The sequence below is a fragment of the Haliaeetus leucocephalus genome, unplaced genomic scaffold, assembly GCF_000737465.1.
Source record: "Haliaeetus leucocephalus isolate CR32 unplaced genomic scaffold, Haliaeetus_leucocephalus-4.0 Scaffold147, whole genome shotgun sequence".
Classification (NCBI taxonomy): Eukaryota; Metazoa; Chordata; class Aves; order Accipitriformes; family Accipitridae; genus Haliaeetus; species Haliaeetus leucocephalus.
The window spans coordinates 2304553-2330575 of record NW_010972583.1 but is presented as its reverse complement, the minus strand read 5'-3'; the positions used below and the strand labels follow the sequence as shown (position 1 = coordinate 2330575).

The 26023-nt window shown below is 40.7% G+C and overlaps 1 protein-coding gene across 2 annotated transcripts in view; it reads left to right on the top strand.

The window, feature by feature from the left end:
* The window catches only part of PDE4B (phosphodiesterase 4B, cAMP-specific), a 194121-nt gene that overhangs the window by 20231 nt on the left and 147867 nt on the right, over nucleotides 1-26023 (top strand). Inside the window, exon 1 of one of the 2 annotated variants that reach the window (XM_010561520.1) lies at nucleotides 2734-2969. The exons of the other annotated variant lie outside the window; for it this stretch is intronic. Within the exon in view, the coding sequence (XP_010559822.1) occupies nucleotides 2734-2969 (236 nt within the window). Of the gene's footprint in view, nucleotides 1-2733; nucleotides 2970-26023 lie in introns of those variants that run through there. 2 annotated transcript variants of the gene reach the window in all.

Sequence of the window (26023 nt, the reverse complement as noted above, 5' to 3'; positions counted from 1 at the left end):
CCTGGAGTAAAGCAGCATGTCTTGACAGAATTCCAATACTACAAAATGGTAGAGACTATATAGGCATTGGCTGCACGGTCCTCTGTGCATGCAACATCAGAAGTTGGCAGCATGAAGGATGGTACCTGAAACAGAGAGAGAGCTGTTCTACAGCCTTTTTCAGGTAGTTGTCAGCTCCTATTGCCACCAAGATCTGGAAGATATTTAACGGGAAGTACCCTGTGCTAGAGGTCAGCCTTCAAAATACTCTGAGGTTGTGTACCAAGCAACTAGTGTCCTAGACTTCAGCTTGGAGAAGCATTTGCATTCTGGCTACCCAAAGCAGTGGGTGGCACTTTCACTTTTCATTCTTTATGCTTCCACAAGGGAGAGTGGAGGCTTACTTCTCCCCACAGTCTCCTTTTTCCATCTTACTAGCTTAGCCTGACTTGCATTTCTTCCCTCCATCAACAGCCTTTGCACATCTTACCGCAGTACCTTCTACAGGCTGTGGGGCTGACATCTCGTTACTAATTTATGAATGTCCAAATAATGAGAAGCACTCCCTTAATGGACAGTGCTTCTGAAACATCTCTGAACTCGGGTAAGGAAAGTACACCCTCCCTACGTACTGAGGAGCATGCCGTTGTACAGCATGTTTTATTGCAGAGTGCTTTTAAAAAGTGAGTTTCCCCTTATTCTCCTTGCCATTTTAATAGCTTTATGAAAAGGCATGGAAATACTGTTTCTCTAATATCAGATGTATTCTCACAACCCTGCACCCCCCAATATCCCATTTTGCTTCCTGGTGAGTTAGAAAGTTCATTTTTTCTGTTTGGAATTCTAGATTCTAAGCATTTGTGTGGATTTTATTTATCATTCAGCATAGCTCTCAAGCTTCCCTTTGTCTTTCACTGGCTGTCAGTACAGTTGAGATGTTAGAGTAACAGATCACAGTCTAACACGTCATAATTCCTAAAGCATGAAATGTTTCTGTTCTGCTGCTGCGTGAACCTCTCAGTATTAAATAACACTGCATTTCCAGTGTCCTTAGGTTAGGCTCAGGCAGATGTTTCTCTTTTTTTTGTTGTATTTTTGTTTTGTTTTTAAATAAAAGTGAATGGTGAATGGTATAGTAGCAGGTTAGGTGGAATGTCTGGTAACTCCTTTGTAGTCTCCTGCTATGGGGAAGCTCTCTATCGCAAGCCTTTTGCTTGAAGCTGAGGAAGGCACGCTAATGTTTTTGTAAAGTGTTTTGGGATAGATGAGTGAAAAGAACACCGGAATGGGTAGGGACTGGTGGGGATTTGTTGTGTAATTGATGCCTATACTGTGCAATCAACCTCTTGCATGCAGATCAGAGAGCCAGCCTACAGTGAAAGTGCTCTACTCTTTCCTGTCTCCTTCTTTAAAAAGAATTATTGTATTTATATTTAAGGTCACCTACTTTTGACCAGTTCAAAAGATGCTTGCCACTCCCTGTAGTATTTATTATGTTCTTACTATCAGCATCAAATCTTGTCTTTAACTTCGTTGCCTGGATTTTATTATTTTTTTTTTTTTAAGCCTTGCACATGTAGAAGTTGGTTTTGTGGTGGTTATGTCCAGAAAAAAAATCTTGGTTTTTGTGTTTCTAAATACGTATATTGCTTAAACTAATTTGAATTAATTTACATTGTCTTTCCAGGGAAGTGCCAAGTCCCCCATCCTTTGGTGTTTCCCTCTATTTTCTCTCCCTGTGCTAACTTCTCCAGTGTTGGTTGCTGGTTTGGGGCTGTGCAGTGGCTGGCAGTGATTTTGCCCTTTGACCATACGTAGATTCCAGGACAGCAAAGCGTACTCCTTTGGAAGTGTTCAGCTTCATCTGTGTCATCTGTGGAGCATGCATTCTTGCACGCTTTGTTCTTGTGGAATATTATTCCTTGCTTTGTTGGTTTTGTTTTTGGTTTTTTTTCCTACTAGACCTTTTCTTCCTGGCCCACCCTGAGCGCTGCGCACATCTCCATCAGTGCCAATGCTGCTGCCGTCCCGGGGGTCGCGCCGGGTGTGCCCGGGGTATGCTCGGCGATGCCCAGGGACAATGTCATGGTCTTAGACGGCTCGTTAAAATTTCATGAGAATCCGACACGCTCATCACACAAGACAGAGCCGAACAGAGTCCAGTTGTCAAAATAACACCGAGCCAATAAGCATGTCATGGGTGGAGCTACTGCAGTATGGGTAAAACTAATTCTGAATGAAGACCTTTTTATTAAACATACTGGGCCTGAATGAATCGGGTTACTTGGCTTGCGACAGACTAGGGAATTCCTTGATTTTATTAGTGCGCACTGAAAAATCCAGTGTTTTTCTGTTAAGTCTGTGAAGCCAAAATGCTGTAGGAAAGGGATTGATCGGGAGCTGGCTGTTATGAATTTTTCATGAGCTGGTGTGCGGGGCTGAATGGCTCCGGCGCGCGTCGGTGTGTAGCTGGCAGGCAAGCCGCATCCACAGGGAGGCTGCTGACACAGAAACACTTTGGCGCATTTTCAGAGGGAGAGCTGGGCTGATAAAGGGTTTTCTGACAGCCCTGGCTTATCGTCCTTCAATTTATGCTGCTGTTGCTTCAGGCAGCCTTTCCATTTGGAGCCCAGCCTTGTGAATGAGCAGGGTAAGCTCTGCCGATTTATCAGCGTTTTTAATCTGCGGCGATGCCTGCGTGATGTGTTTTTGTTACGTTTTCTGAATGGTGAGAGCTCACATAACGTCTAAGCTATGACAGCAAAAGATTCTTCTAGGGAACTTGCTACTCCAGAGTCAGAGATTTACATAAGGACTTTCAAAGAACAAATGCATCTAGAGCTCGAGCTTCCCAAGCTGCCTGGGAACAGACCTACGTCTCCAAAAATTTCTCCTCGCAGTTCACCGAGGAACTCTCCATGCTTTTTCAGAAAGTTGCTCGTGAATAAAAGCATCCGCCAGCGTCGTCGCTTTACGGTGGCACATACATGGTAAGATCTGCTGGGTATCAGTGCGGGTTTACAAAACTGTGTGTGTAGCTGTGGTTTTAACAGGGAAAAATGAGCTGAGATTCATTCACGGTACTCCCTGCAAGTGTTAAATGAATAGAGCAGAAGGCAGCCAAAGTATGTATAATGCAGTGCCTCGACAATTGTCATTCAGCTTCTGTTCTCTAGAATAAATCCAGCCCATTATTCATGTGTGCCACGGTTAATCTCTGTCGAACAAAGGCAGCAGCCAGTAACTTTCCCAGGCGTTATGTTGTTGTAGGTAGACCACATGAATTAATTTCGGAACCTTCAAGACATGTTTTTTTTTCTTTGCCCATCAGCTCTGACTGCAGATGACAGTACAGCGCAGACCGGGCGATTTGGGCAGGGTACTCGTGGAGTTAAATGCTGGAAAGGGCTTTAACTTCACTGTGAGGGGCTTTTAAACAGTTTTTGCTGGCTGCAAATATCCCTTCTTTCAGCCATTTTTTTCAAGGAAACTCAGGTTAAAAGAGTCTTTTTTTTCCCCTCCCTTCAAATTACGACCCCCAAATAGTCAATTTGCATGCCATTACAGTTGATCGTGAGCTGCCTCTGACTGTCAGTTATCCTGGTTAAACCATGCCATAAACAGTAATCAAAATATATAATTCAGGAAAATCTGTAAGAATCTCATTGGTTCCTTTTCTAAATTTACTCTATATGTGTCTTGTACAGTCCACCTTTTACATTCTAAAAGTCTCTATAAATATGCACTAGTTGACTGTGAGAATTAAACCAGAAAACTTTCAGTAGCATGAATATTTTTAAACCCTGCTCGCACATAGCCATATCTGTTACCTTACTATTCCATAGACTGAATCAGAGGAGAGAGGATGAGGCTATCCCATTTGTATCTGTATGGGCCAGTTGTTTGGGGGTATCTGAAATACCCATCCTTGTCTGCTACTTTTTAAAATAGAACATTATTTTAAAATGGTTTATTTGAGTAATGCTGAAATATTTCAAAGCTGTATTTACTTCTGAAGTGAATTACTAATTGCTTAGAGTGGATTAGTAGCTCTTACAGTTGTTCTGTGCTGTTAAACAGTAAGAAAAATAACAGAAAAAACTGTGAACTTTGATACCAGGGAATTGTACTGAGTACAACTGGGATAACAGACTTTTAAAATGCATTTGGGGTGTAGCAGCATTCAGTTTGAATTAGAATTCTAGAATCATGCAGACTTTCTGCTTTTTTTTTTTTTTTTTTTTTTTTTAATCCAAACAGTAATAACAGCCACCCAAACTGGTTACATGCTGTAACGGTTTCAGTATGTTCTTTAGCTTCCTCTAGCATTTTAATTGGTTGTGGTTAATAGTGTTTAGGTTTATACACATTAATTCCCTTGAACATCTGTCATATCTCTCAGCATTGAAACAGTAGGGTGCTGCTCATCTTACCCCCACAAGCGTGTTTCAAGAAATGCGTGCTGTGGAAAGACGGTACTGCTGAGAATTGGTAGAGCAGAATGTGGTCAGACTCAACACAGGGTATCTGTATTGTTTGGTGGGGAAAAAAAAAAAACCAAAGAAACATATATATGTACACAGAGACATTTGCAGATGTAACTAATAATCTCTACTTGAGTCAACTTGTAAAGGAGGTGGGATTACTCTAGGTTCATTTTTTAATGGAAAGATGGAAGGTTCTCATAGTCTTTCAGTTTTTTAAAGTTTTTAATATCAGGTGGTTATGAACTGCACATAAGTGTTTTAACCTTAGATAAGGAGTAAACTATTGCAGAAATGCAGAAAATCACCCTTAGAAAGAAAGGTTTCAAGAATGTTTGTGCGTGAGTACGTATAACGCAGTCAAAACATAATAGCAAATCCAGACATATTTTCAATTTGCTTTAGCATGTCACAAAGCAGGAGGGAATTTAAACTATCTAAGTGTGATACAACATTTCATTAGAAAGTGTGTCCAGCTGTTGCATGTGTGTTGTAGACAGTGTACTTTTAGCTATGTAACTGAATTTGCTTACTAGTTGTAAATTTGTTGTGCAGTGTATGAAAACATCATCACCTGTGCTAAGCAAGAATGCCACTTATGTAAGGTGTTCTTTTGTGTTGAGCTGGGAAGTAGTATCTGGGTAGCAAAGGAATTGCCTCAGGAGTAGATGTACAAGAAATATCAAGTGCACAGTAATACAAAGCAAGGAAATTAATTCATACTGTTGGATATCATATAATCTATAACTTTCATAGCCTCAAAAACAGTAAACTTCCTCAGTTTGGGGATTACTGGTGTGGTAAATTATGATCTTTCACCACCTTTATAATCATTGCTAATGTTGTTACTTGATGAATCTTCTGTTCTCTCTTCTATGCCCCCTATTTTCAGTTTTCTGTCTTCCCTTGCTCTTCTCCTTTCCTTTTTAACTAATTGCCTTTTCTAGGCATTTTCCTTCTTTTATAACAGAATACATTTCAACTTCCTTCTCCTGATTATGCTGATGAATTCTCTGTCATCACCAATCTTTTCCAATATGCAGTCGTCAGATCTTATCCAAAAAGAATAAGAAAAAAAAGGTCTTTCAAATTTACTTTTTTTTTAAATCAGGCCACGACTCAAATGCTTCTGTACTCAGAATCTTTCTTTTCCTCGGGATCCAGTTCTGACGATAGTACATGACCAACATGTCACCACAGTTGCCTTCAGACATCTGTCAAGCTGATTCCTTCCTGCTCCAAACCCCTTAAACAGTTTGCCATGGCTGGTGTTGCTGTGTCCAGTCTTCAAATACCTCATTCATGTAAAATAACAGTACCAAAATTCTTAAGCCTTCAGTCTTTTTCCTCCACTGGAATCCACAAGTCTCCTTCTTTTCTTGCGTCTAGCGTTTTTGTCCTGGAGATCCTAAAAGCCCATATCCTATTTCTTCCTTTCTGCTCGTTCTCCTTGTATCAGATGCATTTTGGGGCTTTTGTGAGTAAAAGAGCAGGCAGCAGCTGACATGACTTGATACCTGTTAGTAGCCATCTAAATTTGGAACATGCAGTGCACCCTAGTTGCAGAGTTTCCTTTGCAGTCACTGGAGAGAGCACAGCATCTCCAGAAGACAAGGAGATACAGTTGGTCGACAGCGTTTTCTCGTGTGAGCCAGTGCTAACACAGAAACAGCACGTTCCTTCTCCGGTGCTCACGGTCTGTTCTCCCTCGCTCTGGCCTTTAGCCTGAGGACTTTCAAAGTGACAGTTTTAAAAATAGTTTTTATTTTCTACAGGTCTGCCATCTTATTTTTGTCAAGTAATACTGTTAGTATCATTGGGATTACACCCAAAACAAGGTCCTTCTCAGCAACGTCTTGGAAGATCCTGAATGTCTTCTAAAAGAAAATAGATATTTTCTAAGTGCACTCTGCTGCTTGTAATACAGTTTTATTTATCTTGCAATATTTATCTTCAAAATTATAAATAGTTCTTCAGTAATATTTATACAACCTGAATCACTTATTCGGTTTCTTAATATGTTGACAGTCATTGCCTATGCTGTGTGATGAGCACTAGCTTTTAAATGAAGTGATTTTTAAAATTGATGTTTATTGTCTTTTCTTAACTAAGACTTTTGTGGTTTTTTTTTCAAATTAATTCACATTTAGCTTTCATCACTTCAGTGGTTTTAAGCCTGTTTTTTTTCTTTATACCTGTTATCTAATTTATAAAGAAAATACAGGACAGAACAGAAATGGTGTACTAGTAAATTTTGCTCTGGTTTTTCTTTTGGTTATCCTTCAATGCAATTGAAATACAGACATGTATTTGCTTTTTAAAATATAATGTAAAACATAAATCATATGCTATCCTTAATTTTTTGAAAACATGATCTGTTTTCATTACACAATAATCTTCAGTGGTGGAATTAAGTTAAATAGTATGGCACAATCCAGTCAGAGGGGTAGCATTTGGGTTTTTTCCAAGCCTGGTGAATAACAACTGATCGGTTTAATTATTTGAAGCTGCAAAATGTGCTTATAGGCAAATGAAAGCTATCAAAAGATGTCACGTTTTGTTTTGTTTTCTGATTGTTGTGCTTCTAGAACCAAATAAGAAAGACTTACCTGGTGGCAACCCACACTGGGAATAGTGCTTCAGAAAATTTGATTTTTGGAGACTGTCTACGTACTTGAAATTGCTGAGGATAATAGGCATTTGTAAGATCCATAGATTTCTCCAGTGGTTTGGTCATGTTATGGTGGTGTGTACGAGTTGAAGGACAGAACTCATGCGGTGGAGCGGAGCTCCTGGTGGGACCTTGTCCCTGTTGGCGTCCCTTTCAGCACCAAGCCTCACCGCGTCCAACTGCGGTGAGGTGGCCTCTGCCCTGTGCTGGCACCCCATGGCCCAGGGCCCCTGATCTGAGATCTCTTGGCCAGCTTCATCCAACACTTGGGCTAGAGGAACTGACTTTCGCTTTTGAGGCAAAGCTAGGGTCTCTCACCACAGCCTGTCTCCCTGAAAGTACTGTATGATATGCTTTTGGACCTGTTTCAGCTTTGCTATATATATATAGCAGGATGCATTTCCATAGCTCTAGCGTTGAGTAACACACTTGTCTTTACTTCGATGAGCTGATCTGTTTGTGTTTCTCACTGACTGTTGATGTGATTTCAACCTTTTTTTTTTTTTTTCGTTTTGGAGAAATAGGATGATTCTTTTGCTTTCTGGAGTTTCTCTTTCAAACTGGGACTGGTATTGGACACACTGTGTTGCTCAGTTATCTACTGAAAGGCCTAGGAGAAACAAACTGAAGTGAGTAGGGAAAAGGATGGGGAAAAACCAGAAGGTTCCTCTCTTTCTGTCTGCTGAATATGTTCGCCCATCTGTCCTGAGGAGAGTCCCTGAGCGCTAGCAGCAGGTGGCAGGAAGGATTCCAAAGGACATGAAGGTGAGGAGGAAAGAACCTTTCAGACAACAGAAATAAGCACACACAACAAACAGAACCAGCTGTGTGATCTTTAGATACATTCTGACTGTATATATTGGCTCTAAACCCTGTCTACAACCATGGAGGACAGAAAGAAGAAACTTCTTTCATCCCCCAACCACTTATGTGGGGAAAACATGGTGTTAAAATACTCACGAGCTGTTAAAGATTTAATCAAAGTACAACAGATTATTATATTAATGATAATTTGATTTTGGTAGATTTAGCCATTTCTGTGAGAGAGGGAGAGAGAAAGAGAGTGGATCCCTTCTCAGAGGAATAAACACTGTTTCTGGAATTTGTAATACCTTTAAGTTTTTAATGTTTACAGTGTGCTAATCTATGAGGAATATAGGTTCAGAGAGGTATCATGACTTACTGAGTGGCTGAGACCTGCCTGGAGAATCCATGACCTCCAACTTTCATATACAGGCTTAACTATTAAGTTAATGTTTTCTGTGCCAAAGTGGTTTCTTAAGGAAGCTTTACCATTGCATTTAGCTTTGTTAAAAGCTATGTTGATGTGTGAAACTTGCCGTTGTGATAGCATCTACAGATTCATGCTGTATGTCTCCAGGAGGTACAGTTTGCTGCTTACATGCTCGAGTTGGTTGCCAGGACAGACTGATAAACCATGAATGTGTCTGCCACATAATTTATGCAGTGTAGATTAGCTTCACTGCAGATCTATACATTCTCTGGTCCATCCCTGTGTTTTTACATTTTTTTTCAGCTTTTTTGTTTCTGAATAACCACAGCTGGCTCTCCTCAATGTTCTCTGTGTTTTACTTGTATTACCTGGCATTACCTTAGGAGAACATCACGTGGGTTCCACAGTGGTGGCATGTTTCTGTGTCGCATGTCACTAGTTTGGGGGTAGTTTGACAAGGTGGGTTTGTAGGTTCTTCTGTAATGATTATCATATGGGCATTCTGCAACAGTAAAAAAATTACTTCAGGTTAAGACATAGATGATGTTCTTGGCAGAGGTGAATTAAAGCAGTGCCACAGAAAATGCTCTGCTGATTCTGTGATGGGTGGATTTGCAAATGTAGATTTGGAGAAGTAGAAAGAAGAGAACAGATTTGGGAAGCTACAATGTTGAAAATTACAGTTGCTCTCAATTTCCTGTTGGACTACCTGAATGGGTATGATATACAAAATGTAAATGACAAATCTGAACTCTGCTCATGGGATGCTATGACTTTTTCCAGGTTTATGAATCAATAGGCAGCATTGCTTGACATGCGTGAGTTCCTGTCTCAGCACAATATAAGGCTATAACTGATAGTAATAGACATTTGTATAATGTACTGAAATAGTGACACACAAGCATCATCATAGAATCATAGAATGGTTTGGTTTGGAAAGGACCTTAAAGACCATCTATTTCCAAGCCCCCTGCCATGGGCAGGGACACCTTCCACTAGACCAGGTTGCTCCAAGCCCCATCCAACCTGGCCTTGAACACTTCCAGGGAGGGGGCAGCCACAGCCTCTCTGGGCAACCTGTTCCAGTGCCTCACCACCCTCACAGTGAAGAGTTTCTTCCTTCCATCTAATCTAAATCTACCCTCTTTCAGTTTAAACCCCTTGTCCTGTCACTACCTGCCCTTGTAAGAAGTCCCTCTCCAGCTTTCTTGTAGGACCCCTTTAGGTACTGGCAGGCTGCTCTGAGGTCTCCACAGAGTCTTCTCTTCTCCAGGCTGAACAAGCCCAACTCTCTCAGCCTGTCCTCACAGGAGAGGTGCTCCAGCCCTCCGATCATCTTCGTGGACCTCCTGTGGACTTGCTTGAGCAGGTCCATGTCCTTCTGATGTTGGGGCCCCCAGAGCTGAACGCAGGACTGCAGGTGGGGTCTCACGAGAGTGGAGTAGAGGGGGGGAATCGCCTCCCTCGACCTGCTGCTGGTCACGCTTCTTTTGATGCAGCCCAGGATATGGTTGGCTTTCTGGGCTGCAGGCACACATTGCCGGGTCGTGTGGAGCCTCTCATCAACCAACACCCCCAAGTCCTTCTCCTCAGGGCTGCTCTCAATCCACTCTTCGCCCAGCCTGTATTTGGGCTTGGGATTGCCCCGAGCCATGTGCAGGACCTTGCACTTGGCGTTCTTGAACTTCATGAGGTTCGCACAGACCCACCACTCAAGCTTGTCAAGGTCCCTCTGGATGGGGATGCCAAAGTAAAACTAGACGACTGGTGCAACAGCAGCTGATAGTGTTTTAGGGTAAAATATTGCCATACCTACCCATAGAAAAATTATTAATATAAAATATGGTTTTATTTTCCAAGAAATACACGCATAGATTCAATCTCTTCTTTCAGATAAACCTCTACCACTGGGAAGCACTGGAAGAAAATATTAAGTTTTTAAGTTTCTCAAATTTTTTTATTCTCTCAACACTATAAATAAGTATTGCTGAGGGATAGAGCAGATGTTAAATAATATAAGAATAACACTCTGGAGAAACAGCAATATATTAGCTGATTTATTTTCTTCTTACGGTAAAAAAACCCCCTAATTCTTTTGTGTTGGACAAAACACTTGATTAATCTACTAGTATCTCCTGATAAATATAGACCTTCCTTGTGGTGTGGTATGCTATAGTATCCTAACATTTTCCACATCACCGGGATGGTGCACTTAAATAGGAATCAGGTTTGACCCAGATTGCCTTGAGTTTTAACTATTTCCAATAAAACGGATTGACAAAAATGTAAGAAGAACTTGGAGTAAGAGTATGTAGATTCAAGTCAGCCATTAAATGAGATGAGGAGGGAGGAAAGACATGCAGATAGGAGGAGGGGGAAATGCTGAGGGACCAAAAATGTCCAGTTTGAGGTATTTTTTGACATTACAAACAACATCAGAGTAGGAAAAAGAACTGTTTCAAAACTTCCCGGTGGTGCAGACAGACTTCTGTTGCTTCAGAGATGGGGCCCTACCACGAATGGCAGAGTTGAGATGGATGGCCAGAGTGAGACAAGGGGGTTACAGCTGCAGGGGCTGGGCTGACCGACCCTGCTGCCAGACGGATCCACCAGCCTCTTTATCTCAGCAGCTTCCCTCTGCAGCAGCAGCCACCAGCTGGCTTCGCTGTCATTGGCAGAGACCGCACTGGGGACATGGATTTTTTGTTGTACTTTTGGGTTTTTTTGTTGTTGCCATAATAATCTGCTACATTAGGAAGCCGCCTACTTTGCTACTGTCTAGAACTTGTTTGGACTAGAAAAGGAGAGTTTTTATGGGTAGCATTAGGAAGCCTGCACTCACTAGAACTGAGTTAACCTTTATGTGTTCGATGTAACATTGTGTAAAGGCCTTCTGCCTTTTTTTCTAAGCCAGCAAGTTGCATTTTATCATGATAGAGCAATTTATTGCAGCTTTCTCCACAACAGATTTAAATGCTATGAAGGCAAAACATCTGCACGGCAGTTAATGGAATTAAATGGGAACCATTTTATCTATGTGCCCTGAATCAATCTGTACTCATGGAGAAAGAGTTTTTGTTGCACTTCCAATAGCTCCATGTGTCCAGCATTATGTAGTTCAGTTATTGCTAGGAAGATGATTTTTCATTGTGCAGTTGTGTACAGTGTATGATGCATCGTGATGCAGACCTCGGAAAAGGAGTCTTATTCTGAATAAAAATGTACTGCAGGTAGATTATTACATATGCATATACTGAATAATTTCCATTTCATTGTATCTTTGTCTTGGTACAGTAACCGCCTGGATTCCTGTTTCATTGATTTCCGACGTAGCTAGCTGTCTAGACATTGGCATGGAAAAGCAAGCACATCATACCATCTGAAAGCATGCCTCCTGAAAGGAAACATAAGGAGACATTAATCTCATTTTATCAGTAAAAGAAAACAGAAATCAATTGATTTTTCTCTCAGCTCAGGCACAGCTTTTACACTAATACAGGTTGACAAAGTGCAAGTACAACAAAAATGTTACAGAAATTACCTCCTTTTATGATATTAGCTTATAGTTTTTACCATAATATCATAGTATTTACTGTATGTTCTTAAAATGTACAGAATAGCTTGTAAATTAACAGTTGCTTGCTGGCTTTTCAGTATATGAAGAACCATATAAAGAGCTATCTGAAAATTAGAAACATTTTGTGCTGCTACTTTGTTTCAAAAAGCTTTAATGAACCCCGCTGACATTGTACATATGCAGGTAATAATTGCATAATGATGGACAACTTCATTAGGTTAGAGGGAAAGTTTTCTTTCATAATAATAATGCAAAATTAGCTCTTCTATTTTATTGGATTCATTATTACTAAGATAATTGGAGAGTCTGAGCCCACTGCATTCTGGAACTTGTGCCACAGAAAGGAGGTCTAAGGGATCTTGGCAACATTCAGAAGGCATTCAGTCCTTGTAGGTTGAAGGGTGTTTTCAAATCTCTGTTACTTAAAATGGTATACTAAGTCAAATTATGTATTACTGTTTAAAGTTAATGTTTATCATAGACCTAATCATCCCATTATGACTGAAGTTTTGTTCGTCGGGTGCTATGTACTGCAGTGTTTCTCTTTTTTAAGCAGAGATGACAAGATGGGGGGGCGCAGAGATTTACCAAAATGAACAAATTAAAAGCATCCTATCCGATATTGCTTAAGATAAGCAATCCTCTTGCTTATCTATTGATTATTCTATTTTGTATTTTTTTTCTGAGGGGGTTGGGGTAAGAATGAAAAACAATCAAATATGACGTGGAAAATCAAGAAGAGGTTGACAAGGAACATAGAGCCAAGGCAAAGAGGAGAATGGAGAGGAAGAAGGGCTGGACAGGAGGAGCTGGACAGCACACTAATCCTGCAGGAAACAGTTTCCTGATGACTCTGCATCGATTCTAATTGACACAATCACTGTTTGTCATTAGCATGTCAGGCTGTCCTTAGGCAGTTACAGCTCTGAGAGCCAGCTGCTGGAATTAAAGACCAATGCCATTGGAAGAGGCAAGTCTTTGAAGACCTGAGCCAGAATTCTTCTCAGCCTTCCAAATCTGACCATCACCTCTGAAACTCCCTTCGGATTCAGGCTTTGGAGGAAGTTTTGTCTGTTTCTCTCAAGTGAGGACCTGAGGTTAGTAACCTACACACTTAATTGCCTCCAGGGTCTTTGCATCTACAAGCGGTTGTGAATACGCAATGAATACACTGCCAGCCTCAAGGTGGCTTGTAATGCAGCCATCTACTCTTCAGTTAGACTTCAGTGCCAGCTTCCAAATCTTTATTAAACCATCCTTAAGAGATTTGAATGCGTGTCTCCTGAAGACTTGCAAACATATATGTGTACTATTACTGTTCAAATGTTGCAGAAAGGAACGTGGGGACTAATTTACCTAGCTAAGAAAGTAAAACCAAGTAAATCCAGGTCCTGATGCTATTCATACAACATTGTAAAACTTCTGGGAAAATAAGCAATATTCACAGCGTGAGACACTTCTGCTCCTAGCCCTACCTTATCTTCAAAAACTAGAATTTTATCCTGAAAAATTAAGTTCCATGAATTTTCATAGCAATAGCATTTGCTTTTAAGAGGCTTAGGTAGTGTACTCTGGCAGAAGTATTTGCTTAAGACATACAAGCCCATGTTGTTGAGAGGTTATGCTGGAGAGCCTTACACAAGCATCTGCTTCTGGTGGCTCAATGCTTTAGCTCTCCCCAGGCACTTAGTCCAGCATTTGAAGTTCCTTCTGTGCCAATCTGTATCGTAGATGTGGTTTATAATACTGGTGTTTTCCTATGAATATGCTAAAAGCACAGAGTAGGTAATATAATTTTTCTGAGTTCATAGAATCATCGTAGAATCATAAAATGGTTTGGGTTGGAAAGGCCCTTAAAAGATCATGTAGTCCCACCCCCCCTGCCATGGGCAGGGACACCTTCCACTAGACCAGGTTGCTCCAAGCCCCATCCAACCTGGCCTTGGACACTTCCAGGGATTGGGGCATCCACAACCTCTCTGGGCAACCTGTTCCAGTGCCTCACCACCCTCACAGTGAAGAGTTTTTTCCTTCCATCTAATCTAAATCTACCCTCTTTCAGTTTAAAGCCATCACCCCTTGTCCTGTCACTACCTGCCCTTGTAAGAAGTCCCTCTCCAGTTTTCTTGTAGGACCCCTTTAGGTACTGGCAGGCTGCTTTAAGGTCTCCAAGAGCCTTCTCTTCTCCAGTTTGAACAAGCCCAACTCTCAGCCTGTCCTCACAGGAGAGGTGCTCCAGCCCTCTGATCATCTTCGTGGCCCTCCTGTGGACTTGCTTGAGCAGGTCCATGTCCTTCTGATGTTGGGGTCCCCAGAGCTGAACGCAGGACTGCAGGTGGGGTCTCACCAGAGCAGAGTAGAGGGGGATAGATATCTCCATCTATATTGGCATGTCTTCTTGCACCTTCAGATAAACTTAGATTAGTAGATTTTACTCCTCTGGACATACACGTTTCTATGGGATTTCCTTACCTCACAACCTGGAATGTGTTCCTATTTCCACCAAAGACTGTTCCTACTGCAGCTTTCACAGAAACAGAAATAGCAGCATAATGACCATCAATATGAGTAGATTGAGTTAGAGCAGTATTTCCTCTCACAAAATCAAGCTGTTCTTATGCACCACAGATGGAGACACCTCTCTGCTGATGGGTAAATGGCACGGCACTCAGTGTGAGATTTGCATGGGTTTCTATTAATGGCTGAGTGATTGGGAGTCCCACTGTAGGAGTTCATACACAAGTGTGTGATCAGCTGAGGATCTAATTCCTGTACATTAACATGTGAGTGCTCATTGAAGAGGTTCTTGCCCCATTTGCCTTATTCCATCCTCTCTCAAGCAAGTTAGGTGGGTAGGAAATTTTTGTATATCTGTATAAAAACCAGATGACGCAGGGAATCCTAGGGAGGCTCATTTTCCATAAGTATTCAGTTATTACAATCATGAGCGCTCTCACACTGTATACAAGGGCTTGATTTCCTGAGGGCTGTTGCCATTATAGAGCTCCTAGCATCCTTATTGTGTATCCTTTCTGGTATGCAGTGCCTAAGGGAGCAGTGTCTTTGCTGTGTCCCAGCCATCAGACCGGGCTGGGGCTACCTGGGCACTGTGCTTCTCCATCCATGCTGCCTTCCCCAGTTGCTACTACTGTGGCAGCTTATTCTGTGATCATGTATTTGGCTCTGTCCTTATCCCAGTTGCCTGAGTTCTGTTTTTGTCAGGGAGGGATGTGGGATCACAGAGTATTGTGACTGGGAGACAGGTGCTTTCCAGTTTGAAGCAGAGACCTTTGACTTACCCCATTGCATAGGTGGGCTGCAGTACTCCAGAGATAAACTGGGTTTGCTCGTGGTTATCAGATTAAGTGGATAGAGTTCTGTATTTAAGTATTTCTGAGTGGTTGGCTGAAGCAGGAAAGTTTTCAAAGCAAGTAGTTAAGAGATGGGTATAATTACTATGATAACTATAAATTAATGATGGCAAGCTGCAGCCACCCTTAACTTTTGAGATCTAAGTATTAGTACGTTTTCCAAAGCTTTCTCTTCCCCCTTAGGGAATGTGTCCTTTTAAATCTAGTCAAGGTCTGTATTGTCAGACTGGATCCCCTTAACAAACTATTCTGTTGAGCTGCTGGAGGTCAGAGGTAGAGCAAGGAAACAAATGGCTCTTGTGTTGTCTTTCCAGTATTTGTAGACTGGCTGCCTCCAGCTGTTGTTGGGCTTGCTGCTTACTTTTCCAACAGTCTGCTGTTAGATTAAACCAATGTATACATTCAGTAACCATACTCATCTAGAGGTCACAGTGTATTCATAAATTATTACAGGGCAGCCCTTTTTATTTGATACTGAGCTCCTTCAGTTCCAGGTGAAATTGATGGACGTTGCAAATGTTGCATGTTTCTGAATCATAGCCACTAAAGCATTATTTATTTTTGCTCTCAAAGACAGCTGGTAACAAATGATAAACGGTGTCCTTACCACAAAAATCCCCACACCTCAAACCCCCAGAAACCTCTTAAGAACTCTGTTGTAATTTAACTGATATTTGCAAGACAAATGTCCTTAGATACTGAGAAGAATGTAAGAGGAACAATCCTACTGTCTCAAGAGATCTCTTCACCATCATATTGGTAATGAGATGCAGGTGATTACACTGGAATAATGGCAAAGAAGGATCAAAAGAGAGAAGATGGTCCAGGATGAAGAAGGTAACACTGGAAGATGCACATTGAAAGAGAAGCTGGTGTAATGAGAAGCCCACACTTCTGCAAATGTGATCTTGAAATAGGCTTCTCTGGAGTACAGTATCTTGGCAATCTCTGTAAGTCTAGGACCTATAGTCAGCTGCTGCCTTTTCTTCTAGCTTACAGAAGTGTTAAGCTATCATCTCCATAGACATAAGGATGTTTTCTCACACTCTCTGCCTACAACAAAAACACCTCCTTAAGTCACCCAAGACCTAAGGCTTTGCCCTGTTTTCAAGAAGGGATTGATGAAAATCTGCACTACTGTACTTGAAACCTGCCTCCATAAGGAAAAAAAAAAATCTTTACATGTCAGGCTTTGCTATTTTTACAGCATATCCCAGAAAGAAGATCTTGCATTGCTGTATGCATTCACAATTGTGATACGCTGCATGCTTGCCACAGACAATTATTACCGTTTGTCTTGTACTTGTCAGTTGTTATTTTACAAGAAAAAAAATTTTTGTAACAAGCTGTAAATGCTTTCAGTTGGTCAGCCTGTTGTGAACTGAACGTGAATCTTCTTCAACCGTGCTTGGAAAGCCTTGAAGTTTTTTTGAGAGTAGTCTTCCTGCTTTGGCTTGGAATTGCATTTACTCAAATTCTGTAAACTAGGACTCCACAGAAGACCAAGTAAAAAGTGTCAGAACTCTGCTCTGTAGGATAGAAGTATTTTGTGATAGGTTGTTTTATTGTATTCAGAGCGTATTTGTATTGTTTAGGATTCACATAATATTAACCACGAACAATATAAGACAGCGTACTCCCTTTGTAGCGTACTCGCTCAAAATAGCCTCAAGGTGGACTTGGGAAATGGGTTTGGTTTTAATGGTTGGTTAAAATAATTTAGAATTAATTAAAAGGACTTAAATTGATGTTATTTTGCAAAGTGAAATTTGAAAAGTATTACAAATTAAGATCATGGATCTATTCTGTAATAATAGATGTGGAAGAAATTACAAATTCTCCCTGTGGCCCGAGATGACAATTGCATTTCTGTGTCGGAATATTCCTGTCAATCCTAATCTAGATCACTCACTTGCTTACCACCACCTTTATCACTGAACTTCTCATCATTCAGACTCAAATATCAGATCTGGCTTTTTACTCGGTCTTTCTGTTATTTGCCTTATTCTCACTTGTTAGGTAAATCTCAAAAGAACAATAAAATTGAGAAACCATGATCTTGCTCCTCTGCTGAAGGGATGGGAGATGAAGCAAGTGAACGTGGCAGGAGATAGTCAGGCACAATATTGAGAGCTATGTTATTAACTGTGTAAATAATGAGTATGGAAGCAAGCTTAAAAATATATAGGGCTGAAGTTTTAAAAACTCATTTAAAGCTGTGTGCGTGACAGTATAAGGCACATATTCACAGATCTTCAAATTATGCAATTTATTGATCATATTGGTCAAAATTTGCAAAACCAAGAGCGTAGCATTAAGTTTTGAAGTTGTCTCTGAGATAAGTGACTACACATTTGAAAATGCTGTCAACAAGAGAGCAACTCACCCCCCAATCTGGTGACAATTGGAGCAGTCAACCTGGAGGTTTAAGTCCCAGGCATTTAGTTGTTTGGTTGGGTTTTTTTAGTGATTCTCATCCAAACAAACACTGTATTTCATTGTTAAAAATCTAATTTCCAAGTTGTTAAAGATAAAATTGCTCTCATAAGAAATGTCTTGATTCATTTCTGATTTCTCTTGTTAATGTATTATGAAGGTAAAGAGAAATAAATTAAAATTATTTCAAGACTTTAGGGAAAACATTTCCTATGTTATAAACACCACAGCTCTGTTCATTCAAATGTACTGGGGTGGAAACTGATTTCTTGGTGAAAGAGCAATTGCTTGTTGTAAATGAGTGGCAGCAGTCATTGTCATATCCAAATTTTTTTCTTTGTAAACCGAATGGTCCTGGGTAGTAGTGACACAAACTTGAAATGGCATTGCCTGAGGCAAATAATACCCTGTCTAATGTATTTGATTTTGCAAAGATAACAAGCTGAGTTACATTTTTGCTTTCACTTATATTAATGGCTCAAGGAAAGGGAAGATAAGAAACTGAAACAGATTATTAAATCTGCCTTTTATTGTGGTATCACTTAAAGTAAAAGCTAGTGATGCCTTAAGGAATCTTTTGAAAAAAAGTAGTATTTGGTGCTATATAGAGAAAAATAGACTATATATTGTATTTTTGTTAGGTTTATAGCAACTGGGGGTTTCGGTAGAGCATTTGGTTAAATACCTAATGAATAATTCGGGGTCACCAATTTATGAACCCTGTCATATAGACTAAAAGCCAACTTTAAGGACCTTAGACAAAGAGAATAAATACACAGCTTTTAGCTAAACAATGACCAAACTGGGAATTTAGTGCGGTGGGAGGGGATGCTATGATAAGCCTATGAACCTTTGAAGGACATCAGCTCCTGGCTAAGAGAGGGAATGATTTAATTCTGATAGATTTATTTTTTTTTAATAGTCAATATTAAAATCTCTCACCAGAAGCAGTAAGCCTATTATATTAATAAAAACTAAGTTATATGAGCAGAAGTATTTTGATATAAGCACACAGGTGGACTTCAGGACCTTCACATCTATACTCTGTAATTCTGTGAAATGATTTTGCTGAACCAAGTATCTGATGCATTTTTGATGCTGTACTTCTGCCAGGCATGATATGGAACTGGAAAACAAAGGGGAGGATGTTTCCCTGATGAGCTTGCAGTCTTAATTAACAAGACTTAACAAAAACAATTACCACAGATAAAGGTTAAAAAAAGATAGGAGAGATAAAAGTAAATCTCAAATAGGGACAAGAATTAAAGCAGAGATGTTGGTGTTCAAGAATACTTTGCCTCCACTGAGAACAGCAGACAATAATACAAATGCTTTTCAGAGCTGCAAATGGCCTATTTTTATCCTGGATCTCTTGATCTGCATTTTCAGAAATTTAAATTTTGGATTTCAAAGCCAAATAAAGAATTTCAGAGACTTATAGAACAGTGCATTGTAACATGTCACCTTTCCAAGTAGACACATTTTGAAGGCATTTGGGGTTTAAAGTAATACAGAAATCTCTAAAAACAGCAGTATGTTGCAATTGGAAATAACCTTTTATTTTTCATTTCGGTGTGACCCTAGTGTAGGCAAATATCTGATGTTCCTCATTTGACATAAAGACCCTGGGCTGGGAATCCCATAGCTTGTAACAATTGAGTAGATATGCCTCCTCTAAGGGAGAACTGTTCACAAAACTTACAGGTGATTTTCTCTGAGTGAAAAGAAATAGCAGTGATCACTTAAAGTTCAGAGCTGTTCAGTAACCTTCAGTTGGCCTTTTCTTGTGGCAGACATCTCCTTCAAGTAACTTTTTTGTTGGTATGTGCTGGTACGGTTGTGATTTGGGGGTACAATTTTATTTATTTATTTGTTTGTTTATAAGAGGCAATAGAGATGTGCTTTTTTTTTTTTTTATGGTGATCTCATCTTTCCTAGGGCTTACTGAGTCTCTTAGGATCTAGGAACCAGGAAACTGTAACGGTGAGAATTTTGTGATGTTGAAAAATTGATCTCTGCAGCTGCTTGCAGCTGAAGTGAGTTTGGCTTCGTGCATTGAAGTTAAATTGATGTGATAACTGTCACTGGTTTTGTCACCAATAATTCTTGCCTTGCGCAGGATATTAAAAAGGGCAAATGAATTAAAACCAGAACTGCTACTGACTACGCATTTTTATTTGACTTTCTTAATGTTAAATTAATTGTTGACAGAAGTTATTTAGGTAGATTGGTTTTGTGCTGTAGTTTAAATTAAGCCATTGTGGTATTACTTAACATGCAGAAAAGATCCTTCCAAATTTTGAAAAGGTTACTACTGTTAATCATTTCAGGAAGGCAATAAAATATTCTAGTAATGACTCAACTGAAAGGAGTAACTAAGATTAAAAACTTCTTAGTGCTTAATAAGTGTGATATAAGGGGGCATACCAAAGAGGAACCTTTTCTGCAGTGTTCAGATGGAAGACTACTGGGTACGAGTGTTTGCAGCTAGTTGTTAGTTTTGATTAATTCATGTTGTCAACCCTTGTGGCAAAGATATTCAGCTAAACATGTTGTATAGCTGAAGAATATAATTTGGGGGTGGTGGTGGTTTTAGGTTTTTTGGCTTACTGCCACAATTAAAAAATTGGAGATTCATCACGGGTTAGATTTTGGACTCGTCAAATTTCAGAGGTGTTTGCTGTAGTAAGTATTTGTGGATGAGTTGGATTCTGATGAGCTGCGGAGCTTCCAGTGACTTCACTTTGAGTAAAGTGAGAAACTTCTGCACATTGAGACTCTTCTCGTTTTCCAGCTGGGTACCCCAAACTGGAATCAAATTTTATGCATTTTTAATGTCTTTGTCAATAATATTAGTATGTGTTTTGTGCTACTAGAAATGGCATTCACTTTGGTAAGGTCTTGGTAAGGAGGACTCAGTACAGATCAGAAGAAGGTATGAGCATATATGAATAATAGGTACCTAATGCATCCATTCCTGTTCCAGAATTATTACAAATGTATTTTCCACGATATAATTTCTTTATTGAAAAATTGGCACAGATCTCATAGGAATGAGATTCTATTTTTCATTTTAAGACTGTTTTATTTTTCATCATTTTTAGTCATCCTTTCAAGATCACAAAATTATTTTTGAAAATATTCCACTAACCTTCTCTACAGCTTGGTATTTATGTTAAATAGGATATATAGATATAGCACAAATAAAAGAATTGAGAAACTATGAAGTAACTCAAAGTTATTTGTCTAGCCATGCCACTAATGAGGTCTTCCTTCCCCTCACCCCCAAAGTCTGGAACTAATGAAGAGTTCCTTTAGTTTACAGAATACATGAGCGAAATAAATATTGAAGGATTTAGCATAGTGACATTTATTTATTGTATTTTTGAATGTCTAGCCCGTGTTTAATTGTATTTTGTATATACCCAATGATCATCTGTTTCCTATTGAGCATTCTATTCTGCACAAGCTAAACGATACTCTGACGATGCACTCAGCATACTCTGTGCTCGCAGACTACAGGGCGAGAGGAACTCCTCATCCAGCACAGATCCAGCCTGAAAGGTGCATGGTTTCCTGTTCTGATAACCTTGTTCAGCTGTTAAAAATATATGGATGAGTATTCCTATGGGTTGAGAATAAATTGTCCTTAGTATCAGAGCTTCAGCTACTTGACAGACTACTTGTATTTAGCAAACATTGTGGTCTAGAAGCTTCTTCTAATAGTTTACACTTTTATTCTGCATTTCATCCCATTATTCCTAGCAATGCTTTTATCTTCTACCATTCTAATATGTTTTTTCCTTCTTGTATTAATAACTGGAAACAAATGTTGACAATCAGCATAACTATATTAGCTGTAACATGCCTAAAAGATGACTGTTTTCTTATTTTAATCTTCCTTTATATGAATCCCATGGGGCCTTTTATGCTTGTTTTCTATTTTCTTTCAAACCTATCTAGTTTCTCCGTAGCACAGACTGTCATTTCAGGTGTCAGCATTGTGTTTGTTTTTCTATGCCTGGAGTATCCCTATCATACTAATTTTTACTGATAAACAAGGGAATTTTTAAGGTTTTAGACATATGATCTAAAGAATCCAATTTCATTTGAGTGTCCTGCTGTTCTTGCATCTCTTGGGCTAATGCATTTTCCTGTAGACAATTTATTTAGCAGAGGTTTTAATCAGCTGTAGCATCCATTTTTTGTTCCTGCTTTTACCCATCTGTACCTTCTGGACAGCGTATGAATTGGCATTCAAGCTGAGGTGGAATATATTGACTTCACGTTTCTAATCTTGCATTTGATTTTTAGAAACATGGGGGACATCTTCATATATCTTTAAATATTTTTAAGATACTGGCTAGCTTATTTAGCTTTTAAAACAATGTTTTTTTCATTCCACTGCAGTAATCCTTTCCTGAGCCGTTTGGGTTGGTTGGGTTGAGCCGTTTTGATTGGTGTGACATGTGTGAGCCTCCTGCTGCTATACTTGGATTTACATTATATGCAGAAGATTAATCTCCAGGTCATCAAGTTTAAGTCTTCTGAGGACAGACCAAGAGGAATTTTCTGTGCTGGATGTTTCTGAGTTGCTGTTTGTACAGAAAGTGCCTTACTGGCATCCAGACAGTGGTTCTCCTTACTCTTCACCTGTGTCTTTTGATTTGCAGTAGTCAAAGTCATTGACTGTGAATGCCAGCCTGCACGGGGCACGGCTGTGTTGTTTTGTCCCTGGTGTCCCCGTGGGAGGCGGTGACGTTGGTCTGCACTGCCGACGGAGAGCAGCAGGAGTGGAAGTGGCTCCTTGGTCCCGTGGGACTTCATCTCACAGCTTGAAGCATGGCTGGTGAATGTCACGGTTGGGTTTGAGGAGCACAGTTATCATTCAGGTTCATGCTTTGATACTTGGGGGGCTTGGATAATTTCAGGGTCTTGGAGACTGGAAGCAAGACCTGTAGTCTGGATGCTCAGTGAGGAGTGGGTGCTAGGAGCAGATAAGCTCGGTGTCCAGAGCTCTGTGTCCATAGGTTAGAGGAGACAGGCTGATGGCAGGGGGAAGGAGCCATGTTATCTACATGATGTGCCACATTTACTACTTTAATTTGGTAGCAGCACTGCTGCTGCTTCTCTAGCCTGAGAGAGCCTCTCCTGTGCAGAGTGTCAGTCCTGTTTTCCAGAAGAACCCCTCACCATGCCATCTGTCTGTCTGTCTGACGAAGCAGCCTGTCATCAGCCCCGCGAAGGAGGTGTGTGGCTGCTGGGGCACCGAGCTCCCTGTCAGCTGGAAGGGCTGCGAGGTACCAGGCATGGAGCTATCTCGAGGCACAGGCAAAACAGGTAGCTGCCCGCAGGGGCGGTGGGAAGAGGGCAGCAGCTCGCCTGCTGTGGCCCCAGCTCAGGGGATGGAGAAGGTAGCGCAAGAGTATCCCTCCCCAGTACGCCCCCAGGCGAGCTTGGAGCGTGGAGGTGCAGGGCAGTCCCTGCCACCAGCAGCAGGACGAAGCCCTGCTCTGTGCCATGTCCTGGAAGAGGAGAGGTTCTCCTATGCGCCGTACCAGAAGATGGAAGTGAGAAACACCCTTCTCCCTGCCGTCAGCCCCAGCTCGCTGCCCTCGCCTCCACATCAGCCCCAGCAACGTTACTGCTCCCCGTCAGACCACTTGTGCTGCTGCGATGAAACGCAGGCATTCCTTCACTGCCGAGGAGCAGTGAGCTGGCTCTGCAAGGCACCCTGAGAGACCCCAGGTACTCTGCTGCAACATCATATTCAAGGCTACAGTAATTAATATACAAATTCTCCTGTAGCCAGGGTAAGTCCCAGAATGTGAGAGGCAGTGTTGCTCTGGGACATGTGCATCTGCAGGAGCATGTGTTTTGACAGCTCCCATATGTTGCCACCTACATAAGGAAATGTAATTTCTGCCTGATCAGCCTTAATCCTTCCTCGGTGAGAACACTAATGTTTCGCAAGGCACTTTACTGTTGACCAAACTCCACCGCTTCATCCATCATCGTTCCAGATCTGTCATGTCATTTCTAGGGTCTGTAGATAGATTTACAGTATTGAAGTCTCTCCTGTTCCCGATGCACCAGCACCACATACGTTTTCCAGGAATGTTTAAGCCGCAGCGTGTGGGACAGGGGGCTCGGGAAGCTCTATTATGGGGAGGCTCTTTTGAGAGCAGGAAACCATCCTCTGTGGAGTACCTGAGCAATACACGCTGTCTCCTAATCCATCCCCTTCTCCTGCACTGAAGGTTTCATTTGGCTGTCATCAAGAGATTATCCCAAAGTACAAATCAGATCCATGAGAAGAGATTAAATTTACTTTTTTTTTTAAGCTGAATTCATCCCAGGTTTTGTTTGTAGGTTTGTTTTTTTCTTTTTTATTGGCAGACTGGTATTGCAGGGCACCATGCTGTGATTGAAGCAGTAGTGGACCGAATCCAGTAGTTACACCAATTGCTGTTTAGGTTCATCTACTATTTTTAATTGGTCTTTTGTCCCTTAATAAGCTATCTATCGTCCTGTGGATCATGCTGTTAAGTAGTGCAGTGTGTATACTTTGTTTCTCCATTCTCAAAATGTCTGTAGATAAAACAACCACAGTTAAAACAGCAATCCCTGACAGAGCACCACTGGATTTTGGGGAGCTGAATTTTATGAGTTTTGGAAAGCAATTTGCTTTTCAATATAAGTAGCCCTTCGGTTAATGCACTAACTTTTAAGGGCTGAAAATATCGATGGAGTGTCCAGATGGAGTACAAGTGAAAACGGTTTCAGTTTTCTTGTTGAAATAAGAACTGGAAATTTGGCCAGTCCAAAATTTGAGTTGCTGTGTGATTGTGGGCAGTTGATGATCTCCGGTAAAAATGAGGCTGAATAACAGAAGGTTGCACCATAAACCACAATTCTTTGTTCTGCTTCCAACACAAATTAGCCAAACTGCTGCCTCATTTTGCTAGTCTTGTTTTCAGTGCCTGTTGGTATGCTTTTAACACAACACAGCATGAGAGGTAGCATGCAGTTTGCATGATGTATTTCATTTGTACGTTTTTTCTTTTGGAAGTTCATAGTCATCCCATAAATTATTTTCTGAATTTTAGTAGTTTTTTCACTAATGGAATTAATACGTATTGCAGATGCAAATAATTCATATCCATATGACTTGGTTTAGTGAATGTTGTGATCAGGATTTATGGGCATTAAGTGTACCTAGTTTGTTGACCTCCAGCCAAAACCATGGAAAAAAGAGTTGGTGGAAGCTCACCTTGATATAACCACAATTAGCAGTTTCCGCCAGGCTCCGGTGTAAATTAGTTTGCCGTACATGATGAGAAAGGAGAGGGAGAGGATGTGAGTACAGTATATTGGAGACTTCTGCCTTGTCTTGGCTGCTGACTGATACCCAGCGTAGAGGATTTCCTCTTCTTGGTGGAGTGACCATCCTGTTGTTTTTCATGGCTGCCGTGGGACTGCAGTAATTGCAGATGCCAGTCAGGTGAGGAAAGACTTGGCTTGACGCAGCACTCTGCAGAACTGGCAGCTGTCTCTGCTGGGTGAAGCTGGTTGTGTGGAACACCCAGTGTCACCTCCTCTGGCCGAGGAGGAAGGGGAAACTCTGATGAATCCTGATGAGCCTCCGTTGCCCACCCCAAAGCGGTGGGGCATTCTGGAAATGGAGTCAGGAGAGATTTATTTATTTTTTATTTAAACATATTCATGGATGATTTTTTCCCTCTGAGAAACATGACTGTTCAGATGATTCACGGTTGCTTTCTTGTAGGAATTTCAGCACTACAGAATAAACAATCACAATAGCATGTACTCATGTTGCAGCTTGTTTACTTGAGAAAATATTCGTAACACAAATTGTAATTCATTAATCCGTATGCAGCTTCTCAACTACAATTGTTAAATTAATTTTAGAATATTTTTAGCCAATTTCATGGATATGATCTGCATGTCAGGTCTGTGTGTAGACATCACACTTGAAGAATACTTCCACTAAAAAGACTGCACTTCTGCTGAAAAGCTGAGCTGCTTTAATATTGAATTATTGATATTAGGCCAACAGAGTGGATAGATACTTTTGCCTACAGCACTAGACGCATATTGTTTTGCGCATTGTAATCTGTTACAATAAAAATTTTCTTGTTCTTGCAATACATATCTCTGTTTGGCTGGCTGAGCAATATTTTTGCTTGTAAACTCTATGTCCAGAAAGGCAAATATAACATTAGAGAAGCCTGAGGAACCATCCTTGGA